At 36.7% G+C, this 20533-nt stretch overlaps 1 protein-coding gene and 2 non-coding genes across 5 annotated transcripts; 1 reads left to right on the forward strand and 2 right to left on the reverse strand.

Moving 5' to 3' along the window:
• Positions 1 to 312: 312 nt before the first annotated feature.
• Trnag-gcc (transfer RNA glycine (anticodon GCC)) lies at positions 313 to 383 on the reverse strand. The gene has a single exon. It is a non-coding gene; the product is annotated as a tRNA-Gly (tRNA).
• Positions 384 to 514: 131 nt separating this feature from the next.
• Trnal-uag (transfer RNA leucine (anticodon UAG)) lies at positions 515 to 596 on the forward strand. Its single transcript has one exon. It is a non-coding gene; the product is annotated as a tRNA-Leu (tRNA).
• A 1964-nt stretch (positions 597 to 2560) lies between these two features.
• Positions 2561 to 14160, reverse strand: LOC120348138 (alkylglycerol monooxygenase-like). Of its 3 annotated transcripts, none has more exons than XM_078111077.1 (11): positions 12322 to 14160; positions 9716 to 9886; positions 9225 to 9349; positions 8879 to 9033; positions 8394 to 8497; positions 8145 to 8256; positions 7543 to 7659; positions 6865 to 6950; positions 6410 to 6544; positions 5985 to 6184; positions 2561 to 5624 (listed from the first exon to the last, which is right to left on the reverse strand). In XM_078111077.1, the coding sequence occupies exons 2-11, from the start codon at positions 9848 to 9850 to the stop codon at positions 5426 to 5428; spliced, it is 1368 nt and encodes a 455-aa protein (XP_077967203.1). In that variant the 5' UTR covers positions 9851 to 9886; positions 12322 to 14160; the 3' UTR covers positions 2561 to 5425. The 3 variants fall into 3 exon arrangements, with proteins under 3 accessions (XP_077967203.1, XP_039274198.2, XP_077967202.1); XM_039418264.2 differs by lacking the exon at positions 12322 to 14160 and adding an exon at positions 11445 to 12307 and having other exon boundaries at positions 9716 to 9940; XM_078111076.1 differs by lacking the exon at positions 12322 to 14160 and having other exon boundaries at positions 9716 to 10488.
• Between the last annotated feature and the right edge of the window lie 6373 nt (positions 14161 to 20533).

The raw sequence follows: 20533 nt of genomic DNA on the forward strand, positions 1-20533 counted from the left end.
CCCCTCCCACACCACTCTTTTCCCACCGAACCCCACTCTCTTATTTTTCACGCCGAACTGAAGCCCAATACAGAGGCGAAGACGGGGTATAAAAAAGAAAGAGAGAAATAGAGACTTCGCGTCTAAATTTAGAGCTATTTATATTTTACCTGACGAATTTTTAATATCAGATGTATTGGGGGTAAATCTTGTAACCTTGTTTGATAAAGGGGTAAATTATTCAAAAAAGGTTAAGAACCACTGGTCTATGTTATGTAGTAGGCCTACTTCTTGTTTTGCACCAGTAGTTCGACGATCAGAAATTAAAAAATTTGCATTGGCCGGGAATCGAACCCGGGCCTCCCGCGTGGCAGGCGAGAATTCTACCACTGAACCACCAATGCGACAAGAGCGGCTGCCTTCATACTGCATACAAGACTACTAGTGGTATTTATCATCTCTCTTTTCAGAATTCATTGCAGGCTTACTATCGTAGTCTTGATTCACATAAGATATCTCGCACTTTCATCGTCGAGGTAGCGTGGCCGAGCGGTCTAAGGCGCTGGTTTTAGGCACCAGTCATTTCGATGGCGTGGGTTCGAATCCCACCGCTGCCAGTGTTTTGATAATAGCAATTGTCGAACAAATTACCGTTTTGTCGAACAAACAATACAGTAAAAACTAATCCCATACCCGACTTGGAATGGTAACCGGACGAGAGGCCGTGGTTCGCCATATGGATAAGCCGTCTTATCGGCTTTCCTCTCCCCCGGGATAAATATGTAAATCCTATCCTATCCTACCCCATTTTTGTCACATTTTCATGTTTACATCTGCCTCCACCTTCGGTAGAGATCTACGATTTTATATTTAAAAATCACTCAGATTCTGAGTGCTACTGAATTCACTTATACTTTCCGGCGGTCTCTACCCTCCTATGCCGTACTTCGGTACGGCGTCAAAATATAACACTATTTCCGCATCGATTGGAATAACTATCTCGACTTTATCTTTCTGTTTGTTATTCAATAACCAACTGCTGTTACCATGGCTACCTCGACCAGTGGTGTCGGGAGTCGCATTCTCATATTAACTAGAGTGACACCGTGATATCGGTCACTTAAATGTGTAAAAAGGCCGTCTTCAACTTTATTATTTTATTTATTATTCACGACTTTTGCTAGTATCCTGTTTGACTTTTTTCTCACTATGATTTAATTTTTTAGACTCACTCCCCCAGGGTGACGCTGCTCGATAACCTCTTCTGGTTTATCGCGCCTCCCTTCACACTGAAAGTATTGTTTTATATGTGATTCGTAGTTATTTTTGTCTATTGTGTACTTTTGGTATGTGATAAAATAAACTACTGACTGACTGTAATGCTATCTAAATGTCGCAGTGAAAGAAACAGATGCTCCATACAACTAATGAAAAAGGAGCTTTTAATATATATACTAAAATTATAAACTCATGCAACCGCAAAATTAGAGCTTGTTTGGGTCAATGTTAAATAAACATTACATGAAAAACGTGTAAAGATTTTTTTAATATATCTTTTTGGCTTGTAAATATATAATTTGTATTTCATTGTTTTATATTGTTCTTTCCTGCAATATACAAAATGAATGATGACGGTAATCTACCGTATGTCCTTTATTGAATAATGATCAATGGTGCGGTGGCGAGCGTATTCCTAATGCTGACGACGTCCAGGAGTCCAGCAATTCTCTCGAACATTATCATCCCCACCGGATTCGAACCCAGGCAGGATAATCAGTGTTGCGGTGGCGAGCGTATTCTTACGCTTTGCACGATGCGCCACACTGCCGAGCCTATCTGTGTCAAACTCAAATGCACAAAGCTGACTGAAGCAGTAAGGATTAGGCAACAGCGGGTTGGCTGAAGTTTAAATACTGGTGAATCAAATACATGACGAGCCAATTGTCGACAAACTTGTGAAACAGTGTAAATAGCGTTTCGACAAAAAAGAGAAATAATAATAACGTTATATCGCTTTTATGTACACCTACTTCTATCAATCCACCTTGAACCAACAAACTTCAAAATCAAGCATAAAAATGCGTCGCTACGGGCGAAAAAAGGAACACTTGCATTTAGTTACTCTGCTGCACACCATCGGCCTTGAATCAATCAACTTCTCTGATTGATTCGAATCAAACATCAATAAGGCGTTGTTTGCTTCACCTCCTCTTTTGACTCTTTCGGCGGTCGCTGAACACAATACCAAAACTTTGCCCGCAATGTTTTCAAAGTTCTTAAATAACGTTTGCTCCTCTTACCTTATTTCCAGAGAACGTACCAGAATTCTGAAAAAATTTCCAAAATAGCAAGTTAAATTTTGAACTGGAAAACTCATCAACTTGTTTTTACAGTAAATTCATAAACTCCATTCTCACATCTCAACTAGATCACAAGTGTTTTAAGATATTGCAAATGTAGGAAGGAGATGGGTATGAACCTATCACCCAGTGGTGGGATTAAAATTTTTTGTCAGCCGATTCCTTTACAAAAGTCATATTTTTCAGCCGGTTCTGTTACAAACAGAACATTGACAGTCCCAATAATGCTAATTGCTAACCGGTTCGCTGATCTTATGAAATTCCGTGAGACGGTTCTATAGAACCGGTGCGAACCGGCTGAATCCCACCACTGTATCACCCATGTGAAACATCTGACAGAATATAATAAGTTTCTCATCTTCTGAAGATATTCGCAAGAAACACTCGCCACAGTATGATGTTGCTTCAATTTCAGAAGAATTAAAGTTTCTTTGTGATCTATATCTGAGCCCGGGGTCGGCAACCTTTATTTCTCTCCGAACAGAACCGAAGATGGCCGATGAATCACAATTTTTTCACACAGATCAGAAGTTGAAATTAAGAAGACTGCGACAACTCGTGAACTCAACTTAGTCGTCTTGATAAAAGAAAAAAGAAATACAAATGACACGAATGTGACATTTTTTGTTGCATCACGCTTGATAGCTTTTTGATATCAGTCAGCATATATATATATATAGGGTAGGGTTGCCAACTATGAAAAGTCTCAATAAAGGACATAGATTACCGTCATCATTTATTTTGTAACTTGCAGAAAAGAACAATATAAAACAATGAACTACAAATTATATACAAGCTAAAAAGATATATTAAAAAATCTTCATGTATTTTTCATTCAATGTTTATTTAACATTGACCCAATCAATCTGCATTCTGTGAACAGTTTAGTGCTTTGAATCGTGCCAAATTTTTTTTGATCAAGAAGGTTAAACATATTCAAATTAAGTTTGTCTTTTAGCTTCAAATGCTCTACAATTTTTACAAATGTCTGATATTTTGGAGAAAGATTATCCAAAAGAGATTGTTTTCCAAATGTTGAATTTTCATCAAAGTCAAATCTTTTTTCCAAATACGTTATCGCAGAGTTGAGAAATAATCTAAAATCTTAGAGACCAATTATATTCTAGTTAAAATTCTAGTTATAGGTTATTCTAGTTATTGAACTAGAATTCACTTTAATCTTGGAGTGTTGCCACTTGTCATCTTCGGAAAATTAATGCAAAATATTTGAAATTGTTAATAAAATTGGTATTTCTTTGGCTATTTGAGCCGTGCCGAAGCGAAATTAAATAGAATAATTAAAAGCTTGCAAATACATAAACGGAGGCGATTTAAGAACAAAACAATATCAAGCACAGTACTATAACTATCGGGCAAAACGACGTTGGAAAAAATAAAGGACAATTATCATCTTAAAAAGGACAAGGACAAAAATCTCAAATAAAGGATTGTCCTTTGAAATAAAGGACGGTTGGCAACCCTAATATAGGGTTACCATATTTTTGTGTCTTCCAAGGGAGACACCTCCAAAGACCCCCTAGCTGTGCTTTTTTCAACTTTACGTTTTCCGTTTTTACTACATATGGGTACATTTAAAGCCATCCCGACTGTCTTCATTGATTATATTGTCATCGAGAGTTCATGCGCATATCCTCTGTCGAAATATCGGGTTCAGGAATTGACATTAACGATATAAAAATAATTCATACTCAGATTTTTCATGTACAGCGAAAGGAAGAAAGAATAATATAAAAGCCTGCCGTTTCCAATCATTTAGAATTTACTTTTTTGCAAGCCTACAGCACCGCATGCCTAATTTGATAAAAGATTATCCTGTACTGTACAACTTCCAGGCTACCGGCTACTGCAAAAGTTGCTGACCAGCACCCTCTTGACGTTCAGGGCTTACATGTAACAAATTGTATCAATTATCCACTGACAATGTTAGCAGAAAACAACGAACTTTCTATAAGTAGCCTACGCTACACACCAACGAGAACATGCTAATTGGTAATGTTCGTGTATCATGCTGGCTGGCTCAGCGCCAAAGCGGAACTTTCGGCTTACAGGCCGGGACAAAACGTTGAAATGTGGGATTGTCCCGCATAAAACGGGTCGTTCTCTCGTGATAGTTGTATATTTATTTTGTTAAATAATCTGCACAGTAGTCTCAATTATGTATACTGCCACAACTACTGATATCCAGTAGTTGTGTCTCATTTGGTTACTTTTTTATACTGACCTGAATCAGCTAGGTGTCGCTGCGTGAAGACCTCTGTAGGTCCCTCGCGACTCCGGTCACACAATTAATATGATCAGTGTATTTCTTTTGTTGTAACAGTTTTCTATATGCTTGTTTTTTGTGATGACAAATAAAAGATTGATTGATTGTATGGTAAAAGCCTACACATATTTCACAGGTATTTCCAATCATCGATGTGAACTTTTTCGCACGGTTTGTTAAATTTGAATAGAGTTTTTCTTCAAGAAGATACTCGTCATAAAAATCAAGCAGTGATACACCTCTCGAATAGAATATGGATTATATTTCCTCATTGCATTGAATATTTTCTGCGCCATTGAACCCGCTGCATTCAGCATCAACTATTCTGCGTTTTGTTGAAATTTGTCTAATTATAATTACAGTGTAAGCTCTTTGAACGAGTAGCTTGTTCATTAAATTGTTAGGTTATAAGATAGTCTACACGTATCTCACAAAAAAATTCTGTCACCTGAAGAATATAATCGTGGAAACAGCCATTTTGTCGTTATAATTCAGTGAAGCATCGCAGGCTGGGCCGGATCTGGCACGCGGCCGTAGGTTGCCCACCCCCGATCTAATTAAACAATCGCTTTCGTAAGTACTATTGAAATTGATTATCAGCTAACATCATGCATATTATTGTTGAATGTTTGTAGTATGAAATGAATTGTATCAATTAAAAATGTGCATAGGCAGATTATTTTCAGTTTCCATAAAAAGTGGAAATATGAATGAATTAAAAAAAGTGAAACTTAATATATGAATGAATTGAAGAAAAATGAAGAATTGAATGATTTAATATATATATATAAAATTTGAGGAACTACAATGATTTTCTCTTGGAATCAGCACTACTGAGCATCCTCACTATCCACATGACTGCCGACAAAAGGAATAGACCGATGACCGCTGCCAGGATGATTTCCGGAATCCTCATGTTTTTCGACACATCAAAGAAATACATGATCATAAAAGAAGATGACAGTACACATCTTGACAATTCCGTAAACAGCGCAAATGGTCTACAGGAAAATACGAATAAGTCTATGAAAGCGGCTTTAAGTATAGCCATCAGCCACATGAAATGCAAATGATAACATTTTCCTGTCTGTCCTAAGATAAACCAAATTTTTTGAAAAACTCGACAGGTTTAATCGTAATGCTAATCAACAATCAAATATGGCCAAAACCAAATAGCCCACTATTCACAATACATTCAAACTGTGAGATCTAAATCTAATGAATGTTCAGATGAAACTGTTCGATGGAATAGCTGAATTTCTCACGGTTACATTACAACTCAGCAAAAAGCAAACTCCGGGTATGACTTATAATAAATAATAAGGGTGCAAACAAATACCAAAGTAAGAATACTAAATTACCTCTTATCAAATAAGTATCCAAAGCAAGTTAAACTTGATAAAATGAATATTGACGAACTAATAATAGCTGATGTTGGCAAAGATGAGTGAAGAAACGTTGCCTGACTGAAGATAGACACAGCAACCAGAAAATGCAGCATAGTATATGCACTTAACCAGTCACTAACATCTGGGTTATAAACTTTCACAGGATACACAATCTGTTACAAAAATTTATCATCTATCTCAGCATGTTCAAAACTCAATAGCTAGATTATAATTTTATGACACTGCCGCGAATCAAAGATGGTTGGTCAGTGAGTAATCACAGCCTCCATGCAATTGAATCGCATATCTTTAACTGATTCAAATCTTACGGACAGGACAAACACAGTTCCGAGCAACAAAGAAATTAAATCTGGATGCTATAAATATTCAACTCATACCTTTGGTAAATCTTCGGGGTTACCAAGCCGAGGTGTTCCAGGACTCCAACCAGGTCCACAGAAAATAAATCTCAATTTATTTCCAATAGTTTCATGCTGTTGCAATCTTTTCCAGAAACTCATGTAATGGGAAACCTTTATTGAAAGAGTGAATGGATGTTCTAATTAAGTAGGATATAGCCATTGATAAATGAGAACTGTCATTGGATACCCATGGTTGAATCTATGATTACACGTCGATTTTGTTATAATGCTTCAAATTGAATAAAAACTTTTTAGAATAAGTATTTCTTAATTGGTATAAATTTAACATTATTAGAAATTGCGTTTACCCACGAGAATTTCCATGAATCCATAATTTTTTCATAAGAACTGTTAGTTTATAAATATAACATCCCTTTGGTCAAAATTTTCAAATATAAACTGCAATATTCACCACATGAAATACTAAGCACCTGAATGGCATTGCTGTCAAATGTATCAATGGGATGCACTAGCCCATATACAACTTTCTCATCCTTTTTTTCAGGCTGAAAAGTACCTGTCAATTAATTTAGCAGTATTACACAACTCAGTATTTAGATCGCTAGCCACAGTGGGAAGTTATTATATATGTGATCTTATTATATATGTTTGAAATAGTTCATCATGAACTTGAAGTCAGACAAAATAAAAAGAACTACATAATAAATTCAACACAAAATCTGTAATCGATTGAAGCATGCAAATCTCTTGCAATACATGAATTTTAATTCATTTCCAAATGAAAGCAATATAAAGTATGACAACATTGTCTTTGGCTACGTCTGATAAGCTAAAATAAATTCATTGCAACAAAATCAAGCTATTGTTTGATACATTTTAAAAATTGAACTTTATCCACACTCCACAGCTTTGAATTTGTTTGCGTTCATTGCTGTAATATGATGTGTTGTGGCATTGTGTAATTTACAGTATGACCCTAATACGTTATGTTTCATTCTTGTATGTACCTATCCTTTACAAGCTAGTCGGTAAGTAAACAAGGCTTTATATAAATTCATTATATCAGATTTATGAGAATATTGTGATACATGTTTGCTAACCAAACACATATAAGCTCAATTGCTATAAAATCCATATATATTACATACCAAACATCCTGTCCCATATGATAAGAACAGCAGCATAATTTTTATCAATGCAGTATGGGTTCCTACCATGATGCACTCGGTGATGACTTGGCGTGTTCAAGATATATTCCAGAGGTCCTGAATATATTAATTCAATATTACTAGAGATTAGAGAATCTACACTGTTTGAACAACACTGAACCATTTTATCTCAAAACCATCTTGATACATTAGACTGATTAGAGTGAGAATATTTGTGAAGTTATGTGAAAATTTTTACAACATATTCAATTAAAGTCGTTTTCTGACCAATTCCAATTGACGTAGTATAAGTATTTGGTTTTTGTACATGCACTACCCTATCATTTTCAAATCTTCATGGTTATGTTGTCTATATCTCAAACATCAAAAAATAGCTAATAACATAAAAATACTCAAAACAAAAAACCTTTCCATTATAAACCAAGATTTCTAAAAAGGCACCTGAATGAACAATTCTACTGGTACTTCTGAAGTATGCGCACCAAGATGTCGCACAACCTGAACCCTAAACTGGTACACAACCTGAGTTCAGGTTGTGTGCCATCTTGGTGCGCATACTTCAGGAGGTCCGTTCTACTTACCAAGTGAATCAACAAGTTCTGTGTGAATCCAAAATTGATATAGCAGATTCAATTGTCTGTGCACCATGAAAGAACTGGGTGGTATAAGCAATGCTGCTGGAAGGTAGAAGCTCTGCATATTAAATAATGATAAATGTCAATGAAGAATATTAAGAATGACTAGGAAAAAGAAATAAAAAAGTAAACACCAAAATAATAGTTTGAGATAATATCTGAACCTTTTATTTTCTCTGAGTAGTAATTACTCACAAATGAAGCATATGTTTGGAAAGCAGATTGACGTAACGCTGTTGTCAACACATAATCTTCAGAGCTGTGATGTGTTTGATGGGTGTTCCAAAGAATATTCACTTCTGTATAAGCAGAACAATAATAACAGAGAATATAATAAAAATGATGGAAATTATATCAAATGGGAATTGTGTAGTGAATGTTGCATCATATTGTCAATGAAATATTGACCACAAATGATTTGCAAAGATAACGAAATCAATCATAACAATATGCTACCATTTTATATTGTCATCTGAGGGTACGGTTACGCCAACAATAGCTTTTTATTATTTTTAATATACGCTATTCAGAAGTAGAACAAGGTCCTAAGAACCGGAATGTTGTAAAATTAAAAAAAATTAGCTTAAAACAAATTAGACCACCCTGTTTACAGGCACAACAATGTCTTGAATGACTGTATTTGCAATATATCGGATTTCTAAAAATTCTTTACTTCTTACCATGAGCTAGTCTGTGAAACCAATAATATAGACAGTCATATGCCAATGCCATGAAAATCCAAGTCCAAATAGAATTCCACTCCATCTCATACACACGATAATGGTTATAAATGTAAACATATAAAGTAAACTCAATCGACTTCAAACCAGCAAGTCTGAAAACAATGGGCATGATTGAGAATGGAGATAAAAGCTCAATAAGTGTTAATATATAGAATCATTTGCCTTTAATTCAATGATTGGGAAAAATATAAAACTGAAATTTTGCATAACAACTTGAACATATCGAACAATAGGAAAGTGAAACATTGTAACATAGTCACAAAATGATTAATTGAAGGCTTACTCCAACACTTGACTGTACATACCAGCCCCAATGCTGGTTATTTTATCATTTATACGAAGTTCGTTTCCTTTCTGGTACAAAATCATCATCTCCAAAGAGATAAGAATGAAAAAATGAGGAATCGCCTGAAATATAAATAGGGAAAGATGATGAGCAACAGATTAACCTTATTATAATGGCCGAGAAGAACAATACCTATTTGAAATTTCTCCTAGCCTTTTTTTTTTTTAAAATAGTCCAATTCAAACTAAAGGAAATCTCGGATTACAAAAAACGTGTATGAATAATACATACACCAGGTATTGAAAAGTGAACTTTTGTTTCAGTATTCCGAACTGATTTTCTAGTAGCAATTTGAGTCAATAATGCAATATGTGTGTTCAAGTATAGGAGTGTATATAGCATGGCAATGCCTGCTCAAATTACTTAAGACAATTGTTTCGCAAAAACAGCTACCAAAACTATAAACTACATTTACAGATATAACTTACAGCAGTAATATAATTCGGAACTTCACTCATTTTTTCAAAATATGTTTCTGAAGGCGTAACAACATAGAATGTTGCGCGAAATCCCTCTAGAAATGTCAACTCAGATGAATTCGTATGTGGGCCATCAACCTCCATCTTTACAGCATCAAGGTCTTTTTGTCTTTTTCAATACTTTTAGTATACACAAAAAAGTTCTATAAATCCAACATTACATATAAATATAGCCTAGACCATAGGTTCTCAAAGTGCTCCGTACGGAGCCCCAGGGCTCCGCGAGAGAAACCCAGGGGCTCCGCGAGCTATTCGATTACTCTTCGCAATACTGACTCAAAATTTTGTAACTGTTGAAAGAAGCAATAACAGCGTTGATAAAATCTGACAACAATACAGCCTCGAAATATGGTAAAGAGGCTGAATTAAAAATGACATTATTTATAAGCAGGAGCGCAGCCAGGATTCTTAAGAGGGAGGTGGTTCAAAATTGGAATCGGAAATTTCCGCGCAACATTCTTCGCCATTAAAAAAACGGATAACGAGATTTCTGTTGCGTAAAATATTCAATCCATGACCGATGCGAGCATTCAACGTGTCTCTTCGTTATAATGTAATTGTGATCATCGTTACTCAAGTTTGATTCGAGATTAGTATTAGTATTACTTAAATGAAAGAATACTATTCTAAAATAACATAAAATATGTAATAAACTGCCAACAATAAATAAAGTGGAGTCGTATTTTCGCGATCTTGGGATTTGTCAATCTTGATTTGTTCTTTCGCACCTGAGATTATTTTTAAGCAGGATATTGCCGTTTAAAAAATCACAATGTCTGGGCAAAATACGAACAATTAGAATTTATTTTATTGCATTCGGCTCCGTCGGTAGTTTCAGAATGAAAAAAGGTACATCGTGGATCGCGTGCACAATTGATTGCGTGCGGCTTCGTCGGTAGTTTCAGAATGGGAAAAAAGGTACATCGCGCGCACAATTGACTGTGTTTCGATTTCGCAGTTATTACGACGAAAACCTAACATAACACCAAATTTTGTGATTTACAATGTCTATAAAAGCGTTTTCAATCTGAGGTGAGTCTGCTGAAGCCAAACGTGTGATCTTCCATTTTAAGTTTCAATTTTAATATTTTAGAATGCCGTTTTTCAATCAAGAAATTTGAGTTGCGGATTTATCTCTTTATTAATTATAATTTTTAACATTTCGTCGCAGATGACTATTATATGGTAACATGTTTTTCACATTGAACTCATAATTTCCCACGAGAACAAAAAAGGAATTAACGTCGTCATTGTGTAACAATACATGTATATGCCGAGGGAAATTTTTGATTTAAGGAGAATAAACACCGGCGTAAAGATGTTCAAAACACGCCATGCTGACGAAAAAAATCGGCGATTGTAACAAAATAAAATCGCGCACGTTATTAGCGGCCTGTTAAGTCTTCCAAAAATGTCAAAAGAGAAAAGATTCGACCCCTAATTTATTAATATGTTCGTCAAGTGTCAAATTTACAGCTTTAGTATGAAATTCAGATTCATTTATGGCTTGTGTTAATCCTATTAAAAAAGGTTCAGCATTTTAAATAAGTAAAGTACTTTTAACTTGCCCAGGAATATTAATCTGAAAGTAACAATTTTAACATTTATTTTGGGGCTCCGCGAATAATATTCAACTTTTCAAGGGCTCCGCAACACCAAAAGTTTGAGAACCCCTGGCCTAGACTATATCCCAATTTTGCTACAAATAAGAAATGCCCGAACATTGTTCCGCAACATTCACATCACAGTTCCGTCAAACTTCAGTTTAGTACTGTAGTACAGTAGTACCTAAACTAGTCAAGTAACTTTACAATCAGGAGATTTTCAGTTACCATCAATGACGAACAAATTAGGTCTACCAGGGATGGGCGCGGCGGTGTGGCTCAACGGGCTAAGCGTTAGGAATACGCTCGCCACCGCACCTCTAATTACTCTGCGTGGGTTCGCAGGTTCGAATCCCATGCAGGGATGGTTATGTGCGAGAGGATTGCTGGACTCCTCGCCGTCGTTGGGTGGTTCACGTAACCGCTGGTCGGTTACTGCCTCCTCCACCACCAAGTCCATGCTTCCGAAAAAAACAAACAATACAGTAAAAACTAATCCCATACCCGACTTGGAATGGTAACCGGACGAGAGGCCGTGGTTCGCCATATGGATAAGCCGTCTTATCGGCTTTCCTCTCCCCCGGGATAAATATGTAAATCCTATCCTCCTATCCTATATCTGAATATTGACATTTCTATTCTATGCAATTCAAGAGTCCTGCTGTACCGGTACGCTAACACGAATGTATTTCTGTAACGTTTCGTCTGACCAAAATCAGACCTCCTCAGGACAAGCAGTTTACAACAATGAATGCTGGAATGTGTGAGTGCATCAGGACCGGTACCGGTACCGTGTTTCATCATTTTTATTTCTGCTACAGCCTCCTTGCATTATACGCATACCGGTACCAGTACCGGTAGGGATCCACTAGCGCAAAGGCATTGAGAAATGATTGGGAGCTAGTCTCGCGCAACCTCTCCTGATAGTTATAAATGAATTTGTTTGCATACCTACTATTCCATTTGCTATTCTGCATTTCTGATGCACCCATGCGTAAACGACTGTTACCAGACAACGAAAATTTTAAGTTGATATTGATGGTTTTCACCTCACTAGCGCCTCCGCTGGAGAGACAGCTTAATAACAGACGATGACTTCGCGATTGGTTATGTCCGGTATGTTATCGTTGGTTATGTCTATAATCTATATATTTACGGTTAAAGGCATGTTGGAAATGGAAATAGCGCAAAAAGAAGGAGTCGTTCATCCACGAATAAAAAGGTGGGCGGGTTTAAGCGTGGATTTTTGAGTGGAATAAGCATCTTCTGTTAAAATTTTAAACATGAGCCCCAGTTAATAATGGCTTGTGATATATTTATCATTAATATGCATTGATATTTTAACGGTTTTCCACGATGGCCAAAGCTTTTCAATAAAGGCGAGATGCCATCGGTCACAAAGAAAAAATGAGCCACCCCATTCGTTGTTTTTAACTTCGCGGCGGAACTATATAGTGAATGCTACTTGCTCTTGTACAGAGGGGAAAACAATTTGCCACCATTCGTTAGCATGCCTGCACTACACATTTGAGTAATCTGCAACTGCGAAAAGTACCTCCAGCCATCCCTGGCACTATGCAGTTGCAGTCTTGGCATCATCAAAGAAGCGAAGGATTTAAACAGCTGCCTATCCAGAAAATTGTTATCTAAAACAATTCTGAAAGAATACCGAATAGCCATTTACTGAAAATGATGCCTGATGTATGACCTAATTAACCTTACACCTAACTTTGAAAATAATTCGATGGATAAACAAATTATAAAGGTTGTTATACATGGGAATGAAAAAATCAAGTAAGAGTGAAATGTTTGTATTATTGGACACGAAATGTACATATGGATCGATTTTGGATACGAAGTTGAAGCCTTTTTCATTGATTAAAGATTGTATTTTTCGCTAGAGAAGGCTATTACTTTTATTTATTTCAAGACTTTTTGTGGGCTCTATGTGAATTGTTTTCACTTCAAAATTTTGTGTGATGAATTCTTCAAATTTGATGAAAAATATTTGTGGCGGCTCGACGATCCCTCTCGTGCTTCGCGAAAGTCTGAAGTTTTTTTTTTACCGTGGCGTAGAGTAGTAGACAAAGTAAGGTAATTTATAAAAGGTAGGGTAGACCGGTAGAGTACTGCTTCGCTCCGTCTTTCGTGTCCATATATTTGAGCATCGCTCACATATTAATTAAATTGTCAAACTAAGCAAGAAATTCAGACGTATAAGATCAAACTCAAATGCTCCATTCCGATAGCAACAACTTATCTCATGGGGATACTGATTTTCGTCCAGATCGAGCGTTCAAAAAGAAAGATCATTGTGTTGAGGCAGCAAGGCGTGGTCGCCTCCATTTTCACAAACTTTAAATATTTCGATTGTAATATTAAAAACTGTTCCTACCTAAATACGTTATAAAATCTTTTAGAAGATGTTTGTCTTGCGTACACTGGACTCGGGTTTCCTACAGACCAGCGTTACCCAAACTTTTTCGGCCACGGAACACTTACACTTTTTATCTCGCCTCGCGGAACATCAAAAAATGAAAGGGTGAAATTGATAAAGGAAAAGGGTGTAATGTAGCGGTTCCCAATGGGTTCGCCGTGGCGAGTCGCCAAATGTGCCGCGAAAACAAGATTGTGTTAATATATATATATCATAATATACAACATATTATTGATTGCATTTTGCAAACTTGTTCTAGCTCAACTTGGCGATTGCACTATAAAAATTCTACTTTGCGAATCAGAGTTTTGGTCCAGCATATTTTCATTTCAAATTCCAGACTTTTCAGGTTGTTTAAAATTGAAGTGGGAAATTTCTACAGAAAAAAGTTGACTAAACAATCTTTAGTAGGGTAGGGTATTAACTTAAATTTTTATTGCCCGGATTCTATATGCAGTGCACAACCTAAAATCATATATCCTAAATATGAGTGCAATAACAAAATACTATAAATAAATAATAATAACATAATCTCATTCTACGTAATACCAAGTTCACTTGTTATCTCATAGTCTAATTATGGATCCCAGTCTTTCTATTCTTGCAAATTTGACAAATTTGAGATTTGCCAAATTGAGGGTCACCCAAACCTATTTTTGTTTGATGTTAGCCCAAGGGTCTAAGCCAGTGGTTCTCAAACTTTTTGAGCGCGCCACCGTTTGAAAATTTTTACAAACTTCGCGCTCTCCTCCCTTTTGCATTGAAAAAATGCTTTTGTGATGAGCATGTTGCTTTATATTAAGATGGCGCTGTAAGAGTGTTGGTCTCACAGCGTTATTGCTCTGATTGTTTAGGCATAAAACTTATAGAGTACGACTTCGCCATTCACAGTCGTATGTATATTTTATCGACACAATCGCAGATTTAGTTTATCACAAATAATAACGAAACCATTTTAAATATGTATATCGATCATGAATTGACAGAAAAACCATTAAATAATAATATCTGTTGAAAAAGTCGGCTCTTTTAACAAGTTGCGTAATCTCGACAACTGACTCAAGAGCGTGTGAAGAATATGTATTTTTGATTTACCAATATACTTTATATTATTTTCTTTGCTCTAAATTAAATATTCTTTCCGTGACTTTATACCAGATCTTTTTAACGACGATAACGAATTCGCGTGAGCGCAATACATATCAAAACTTAATATAATTGGGCGGTTGATCTCGCATTATTATGTCCGCGGATTGGAGTGGTATTTTAGATCGGTAATGAGTTTATTTTGTCATGAGTCGCCGCAAAGGCGAGTTACCTTGAACACAAATGTAGTAAAATAGAGATTAATAGATTGAAAATTTGGGGGCAGAAAATTTTATTATTAGAAAAAGCCGGCATTTTGAACAAACGCGATCGTTTCAGAAGAATTTGCATGAAAATTTTCGATGCAATCTTGTGTCCTCTCGCGCCCCCCCTGATAGCATCTATTTCTGTTGGGTCTAGACCAAACTTATTTTTGTTTGATCCTAGCCCAAGGGTCTAAGCCAAAACTTATTGCTGTTAGGTCTAGCCCAGACTTATTTTTGTTTGATCCTAGCCCATGGGTCTAAGCCAAAACTTATTTCTGTTGGGTCTAGCCCAAACATATTTTTGTTTGATCCTAGCCCAAGGGTCTAAGCCAAAACTTATTGCTGTTGGGTCTAGCCCAAACATATTTTTGACTGATCCTAGCCCAAGGGTCTAAGCCAAAATTTATTTATTTCGGGTCTAGCCCAAACTTATTTTTGTTTGATCCTAGCCCAAGGGTCTAAGCCAAAACTTATTGCTGTTGGGTCTAGCCCAAACCTATTTTTGTTTGATCCTAGCCCAAGGGTCTAAGCCAAAACTTATTTCTGTTGGGTCTAGCCCAAATTTATTTTTGTTTGATCCTAGCCCAAGGGTCTAAGCCAAAACTTATTGCTGTTGGATTTAGCCCAAACTTATTTTTGTTTGATCCTAGCCCAAGGGTCTAAGCCAAAACTTATTGCTGTTGGATCTAGCCCAAACTTATTTTTGTTTGATCCTAGCCCAAGGGTCTAAGCCAAAACTTATTGCTGTTGGGTCTAGCCCAAACTTATTTTGTTTGATCCTAGCCCAAGGGTCTAAGCCAAAACTTATTGCTGTTGGGTCTAGCCCAAACTTATTTTTGTTTGATCCTAGCCCAAGGGTCTAAGCCAAAACTTTTTTGTTGGGTCTAGCCCAAACTTATTTTTGTTTGATCCTAGCCCAAGGGTCTAAGCCAAAACTTATTGCTGTTGGGTCTAGCCCAAACTTATTTTTGTTTGATCCTAGCCCAAGGGTCTAAGCCAAAACTTATTGCTGTTGGGTCTAGCCCAAACATATTTTTGTCTGATCCTAGCCCAAGGGTCTAAGCCAAAATTTATTTATTTCGGGTCTAGCCCAAACTTATTTTTGTTTGATCCTAGCCCAAGGGTCTAAGCCAAAACTTATTGCTGTTGGATCTAGCCCAAACTTATTTTTGTTTGATCCTAGCCCAAGGGTCTAAGCCAAACTTATTGCTGTTGGATCTAGCCCAAACCTATTTTTGTTTGATCCTAGCCCAAGGGTCTAAGCCAAAACTTATTTCTGTTGGATCTAGCCCAAACTTATTTTTGTTTGATCCTAGCCCAAGGGTCTAAGCCAAAACTTATTGCTGTTGGATCTAGCCCAAACTTATTTTTGTTTGATCCTAGCCCAAGGGTCTAAGCCAAAACTTATTGCTGTTGGATCCAGCCCAAACTTATTTTGTTTGATCCTAGCCCAAGGGTCTAAGCCAAAACTTATTGCTGTTGGGTCTAGCCCAAACTTATTTTTGTTTGATCCTAGCCCAAGGGTCTAAGCCAAAACTTATTTCTGTTGGGTCTAGCCCAAACTTTTTTGTTTGATCCTAGCCCAAGGGTCTAAGCCAAAACTTATTGCTGTTGGGTCTAGCCCAAACTTACTTTTGTTCGATCCTAGCCCAACTTATTTATGTTGATCCTAGCCCAAGGGTCTAAGCCAAAACTTATTGCTGTTGGGTCTAGCCCAAATTTATTTTTGTTTGATCCTAGCCCAGGGGTCCAAGCCAAAACTTATTGCTGTTGGGTCTAGCCCAAACTTATTTTGTTTGATCCTAGCCCAAGGGTCTAAGCCAAAACTTATTGCTGTTGGGTCTAGCCCAAACTTATTTTTGTTTGATCCTAGCCCAAGGGTCTAAGCCAAAACTTATTGCTGTTGGGTCTAGCCCAAACATATTTTTGTCTGATCCTAGTCCAAGGGTCTAAGCCAAAATTTATTTATTTCGGGTCTAGCCCAAATTATTTTTGTTTGATCCTAGCCCAAGGGTCTAAGCCAAAACTTATTGCTGTTGGATCTAGCCCAAACTTATTTTTGTTCGATCCTAGCCCAAGGGTCTAAGCCAAAACTTATTGCTGTTGGATCTAGCCCAAACTTATTTTTGTTTGATCCTAGCCCAAGGGTCTAAGCCAAAACTTATTTCTGTTGGATCTAGCCCAAACTTATTTTTGTTTGATCCTAGCCCAAGGGTCTAAGCCAAAACTTATTGCTGTTGGATCTAGCCCAAACTTATTTTTGTTTGATCCTAGCCCAAGGGTCTAAGCCAAAACTTATTGCTGTTGGATCTAGCCCAAACTTATTTTGTTTGATCCTAGCCCAAGAGTCTAAGCCAAAACTTATTGCTGTTGGGTCTAGCCCAAACTTATTTTTGTTTGATCCTAGCCCAAGGGTCTAAGCCAAAACTTATTTCTGTTGGGTCTAGCCCAAACTTTTTTGTTTGATCCTAGCCCAAGGGTCTAAGCCAAAACTTATTGCTGTTGGGTCTAGCCCAAACTTACTTTTGTTCGATCCTAGCCCAACTTATTTATGTTGATCCTAGCCCAAGGGTCTAAGCCAAAACTTATTGCTGTTGGGTCTAGCCCAAATTTATTTTTGTTTGATCCTAGCCCAGGGATCCAAGCCAAAACTTATTGCTGTTGGGTCTAGCCCAAACTTATTTTGTTTGATCCTAGCCCAAGGGTCTAAGCCAAAACTTATTGCTGTTGGGTCTAGCCCAAACTTATTTTTGTTTGATCCTAGCCCAAGGGTCTAAGCCAAAACTTATTGCTGTTGGGTCTAGCCCAAACTTATTTTTGTTTGATCCTAGCCCAAGGGTCTAAGCCAAAACTTATTGCTGTTGGGTCTAGCCCAAACATATTTTTGTCTGATCCTAGCCCAAGGGTCTAAGCCAAAATTTATTTATTTCGGGTCTAGCCCAAACTTATTTTTGTTTGATCCTAGCCCAAGGGTCTAAGCCAAAACTTATTGCTGTTGGATCTAGCCCAAACTTATTTTTGTTTGATCCTAGCCCAAGGGTCTAAGCCAAAACTTATTGCTGTTGGATCTAGCCCAAACTTATTTTTGTTTGATCCTAGCCCAAGGGTCTAAGCCAAAACTTATTTCTGTTGGATCTAGCCCAAACTTATTTTTGTTTGATCCTAGCCCAAGGGTCTAAGCCAAAACTTATTGCTGTTGGATCTAGCCCAAACTTATTTTTGTTTGATCCTAGCCCAAGGGTCTAAGCCAAAACTTATTGCTGTTGGATCTAGCCCAAACTTATTTTGTTTGATCCTAGCCCAAGGGTCTAAGCCAAAACTTATTGCTGTTGGGTCTAGCCCAAACTTATTTTTGTTTGATCCTAGCCCAAGGGTCTAAGCCAAAACTTATTTCTGTTGGGTCTAGCCCAAACTTTTTTGTTTGATCCTAGCCCAAGGGTCTAAGCCAAAACTTATTGCTGTTGGGTCTAGCCCAAACTTACTTTTGTTCGATCCTAGCCCAACTTATTTATGTTGATCCTAGCCCAAGGGTCTAAGCCAAAACTTATTGCTGTTGGGGTAGCCCAGACTTATTTTTGTTTGATCCTAGCCCAAGGGTCTAAGCCAAAACCTATTTTTGTTGGGTCTAGCCCAAACTTATTTTTGTTTGATCCTAGCCCAAAGATCTAAGCCAAAACTTACTGCTGTTGGGTCTAGCCCAGACTTGTTTTTGTTTGATCCTAGCCCAAGGGTCTAAGCCAAAACTTATTTCTGTTGGGTCTAGCCCAAGGGTCTAGCACAGACTTATTTTTGTTTGATCCTAGCCCAAGGGTCTAAGCCAAAACTTATTACTGTTGGGTCTAGCCCAAACTTATTTTTGTTTGATCCTAGCCCAAGGGTCTAAGCCAAAACTTATTGCTGTTGGGTCTAGCCCAAACTTACTTTTGTTTGATCCTAGCCCAAGGGTCTAAGCCCAAACTTATTTTTGTTTGATCCTAGCCCAAGGGTCTAAAGCCAAAACTTATTGCTGTTGGGTCAAGCTTAAACTTATTTTTGTTTGATTCTAGCCCAAGGGTCGAAGCCAAAACTTATTTCTGTATATAGTTAATATTTCATACAGGTCAACTATAATCTAAGAAATGTGGAATGAGATTATGATACTTTCTCGTTCAAGTATCCTTGTGGCTACTGCAATATAGATTATTAGACGAGGAGAAAGGAAAGGCAGCTTAATATACAATAAACCAGTACTTGAAAATAATATGTAGGATATTCGTCACGACACTAAAGCAACTATAAAATGGGACATATTTCTATACAAAACTAGAAATAGGTATAATTTGAGATAAATGGATGTTTTTAAAGCAGTTTTTTAATAATCAAGAACTTTTCAAAAAAAAATATATATACTTCATCTCATTTGAACAGAGATATAAGCAGGTAAGGAAGTGCATTTCCCATTGGAAATGCACAAATTTGAACGGATATAAAAAAGAGAAACAAAAACACCTCAACCTCATAAGCAGTGAAATAAAAAAATTATAAAAAATGTCACATAGACAGAGGTGACGGAGTCGAGCAAATATACCCAAATTAAATCATTGGTCAAACCGCAGCTTCCACAAACCCCTGCACATAATACAATTGCAATAAATGAAACAATAAAAAAGAACCAAATTTAGTCCCGGCACAATACCCGATTTTTCACAGGAAGTATACCCAAAAATTTACTCTAAAATAAAAAAAATGCCTACCGGTAACTACAAATCTATAACAGTATAAATCCCAGCTAAGACATATAACACGTAAATGACAAAAATCCCATCGGAGTTATAATCAATTGTACAAATATAAAAAATCATATATAAAATATTTAAAATAAAAAAACAGTTACACGATAAGCTTATAAATAAAACAATATGAAATCACAATGGAAATAAATCAAGTGGCAGGACTACGCTACACCTGCATAGCAACGAATGATTCCGTGGTCATATTTAACAGGTTATTCTGGTCCTCTTAGTACGAACCCCAGGGTTAAAATATTAATATCATTACATCCATAATGTCATTACTATCAACAATATTGTCATTCTCAAAGCCAAAATCAAGCAAATTAATACCATCTAAGATGATCAACATAAGTTATCCTATATTTTCCACTCCAGAGATGGCCAATACCTAATGGCGAATAGTTCACATTTTCAATACATTTGGAATTATTATTTTCGAATATGAAATATCGGATACATTCGAAAAAAAATTCAGATAAAAGAAAGCATATTTTAGTGTATAAAGAAGTTTGCATACAATAAACAATGGAATAACTGTTATCTACAACCTGGCTATTCACCAGACATTTTATGTCCGCATATCGCCGTGATATTTTAGAGTA

Source organism: Styela clava, chromosome 3 (genome assembly GCF_964204865.1).
Source record: "Styela clava chromosome 3, kaStyClav1.hap1.2, whole genome shotgun sequence".
Lineage (NCBI taxonomy): Eukaryota > Metazoa > Chordata > Ascidiacea > Stolidobranchia > Styelidae > Styela > Styela clava.

Bases quoted from the DNA above. Each gene is read 5' to 3' on its own strand.
- LOC120348138 (XM_078111077.1), bottom strand. From the start codon at position 9,850: ATGGAGGTTGATGGCCCACATACGAATTCATCTGAGTTGACATTTCTA. The intron at 9,350-9,715 runs GTAAGTTATATC...TTTATATTTCAG, and splicing joins TTCCGAATTATATTACTGCT to GCGATTCCTCATTTTTTCAT. The intron at 6,951-7,542 runs GTATGTAATATA...ATTAATTGACAG, and splicing joins CATATGGGACAGGATGTTTG to GTACTTTTCAGCCTGAAAAA.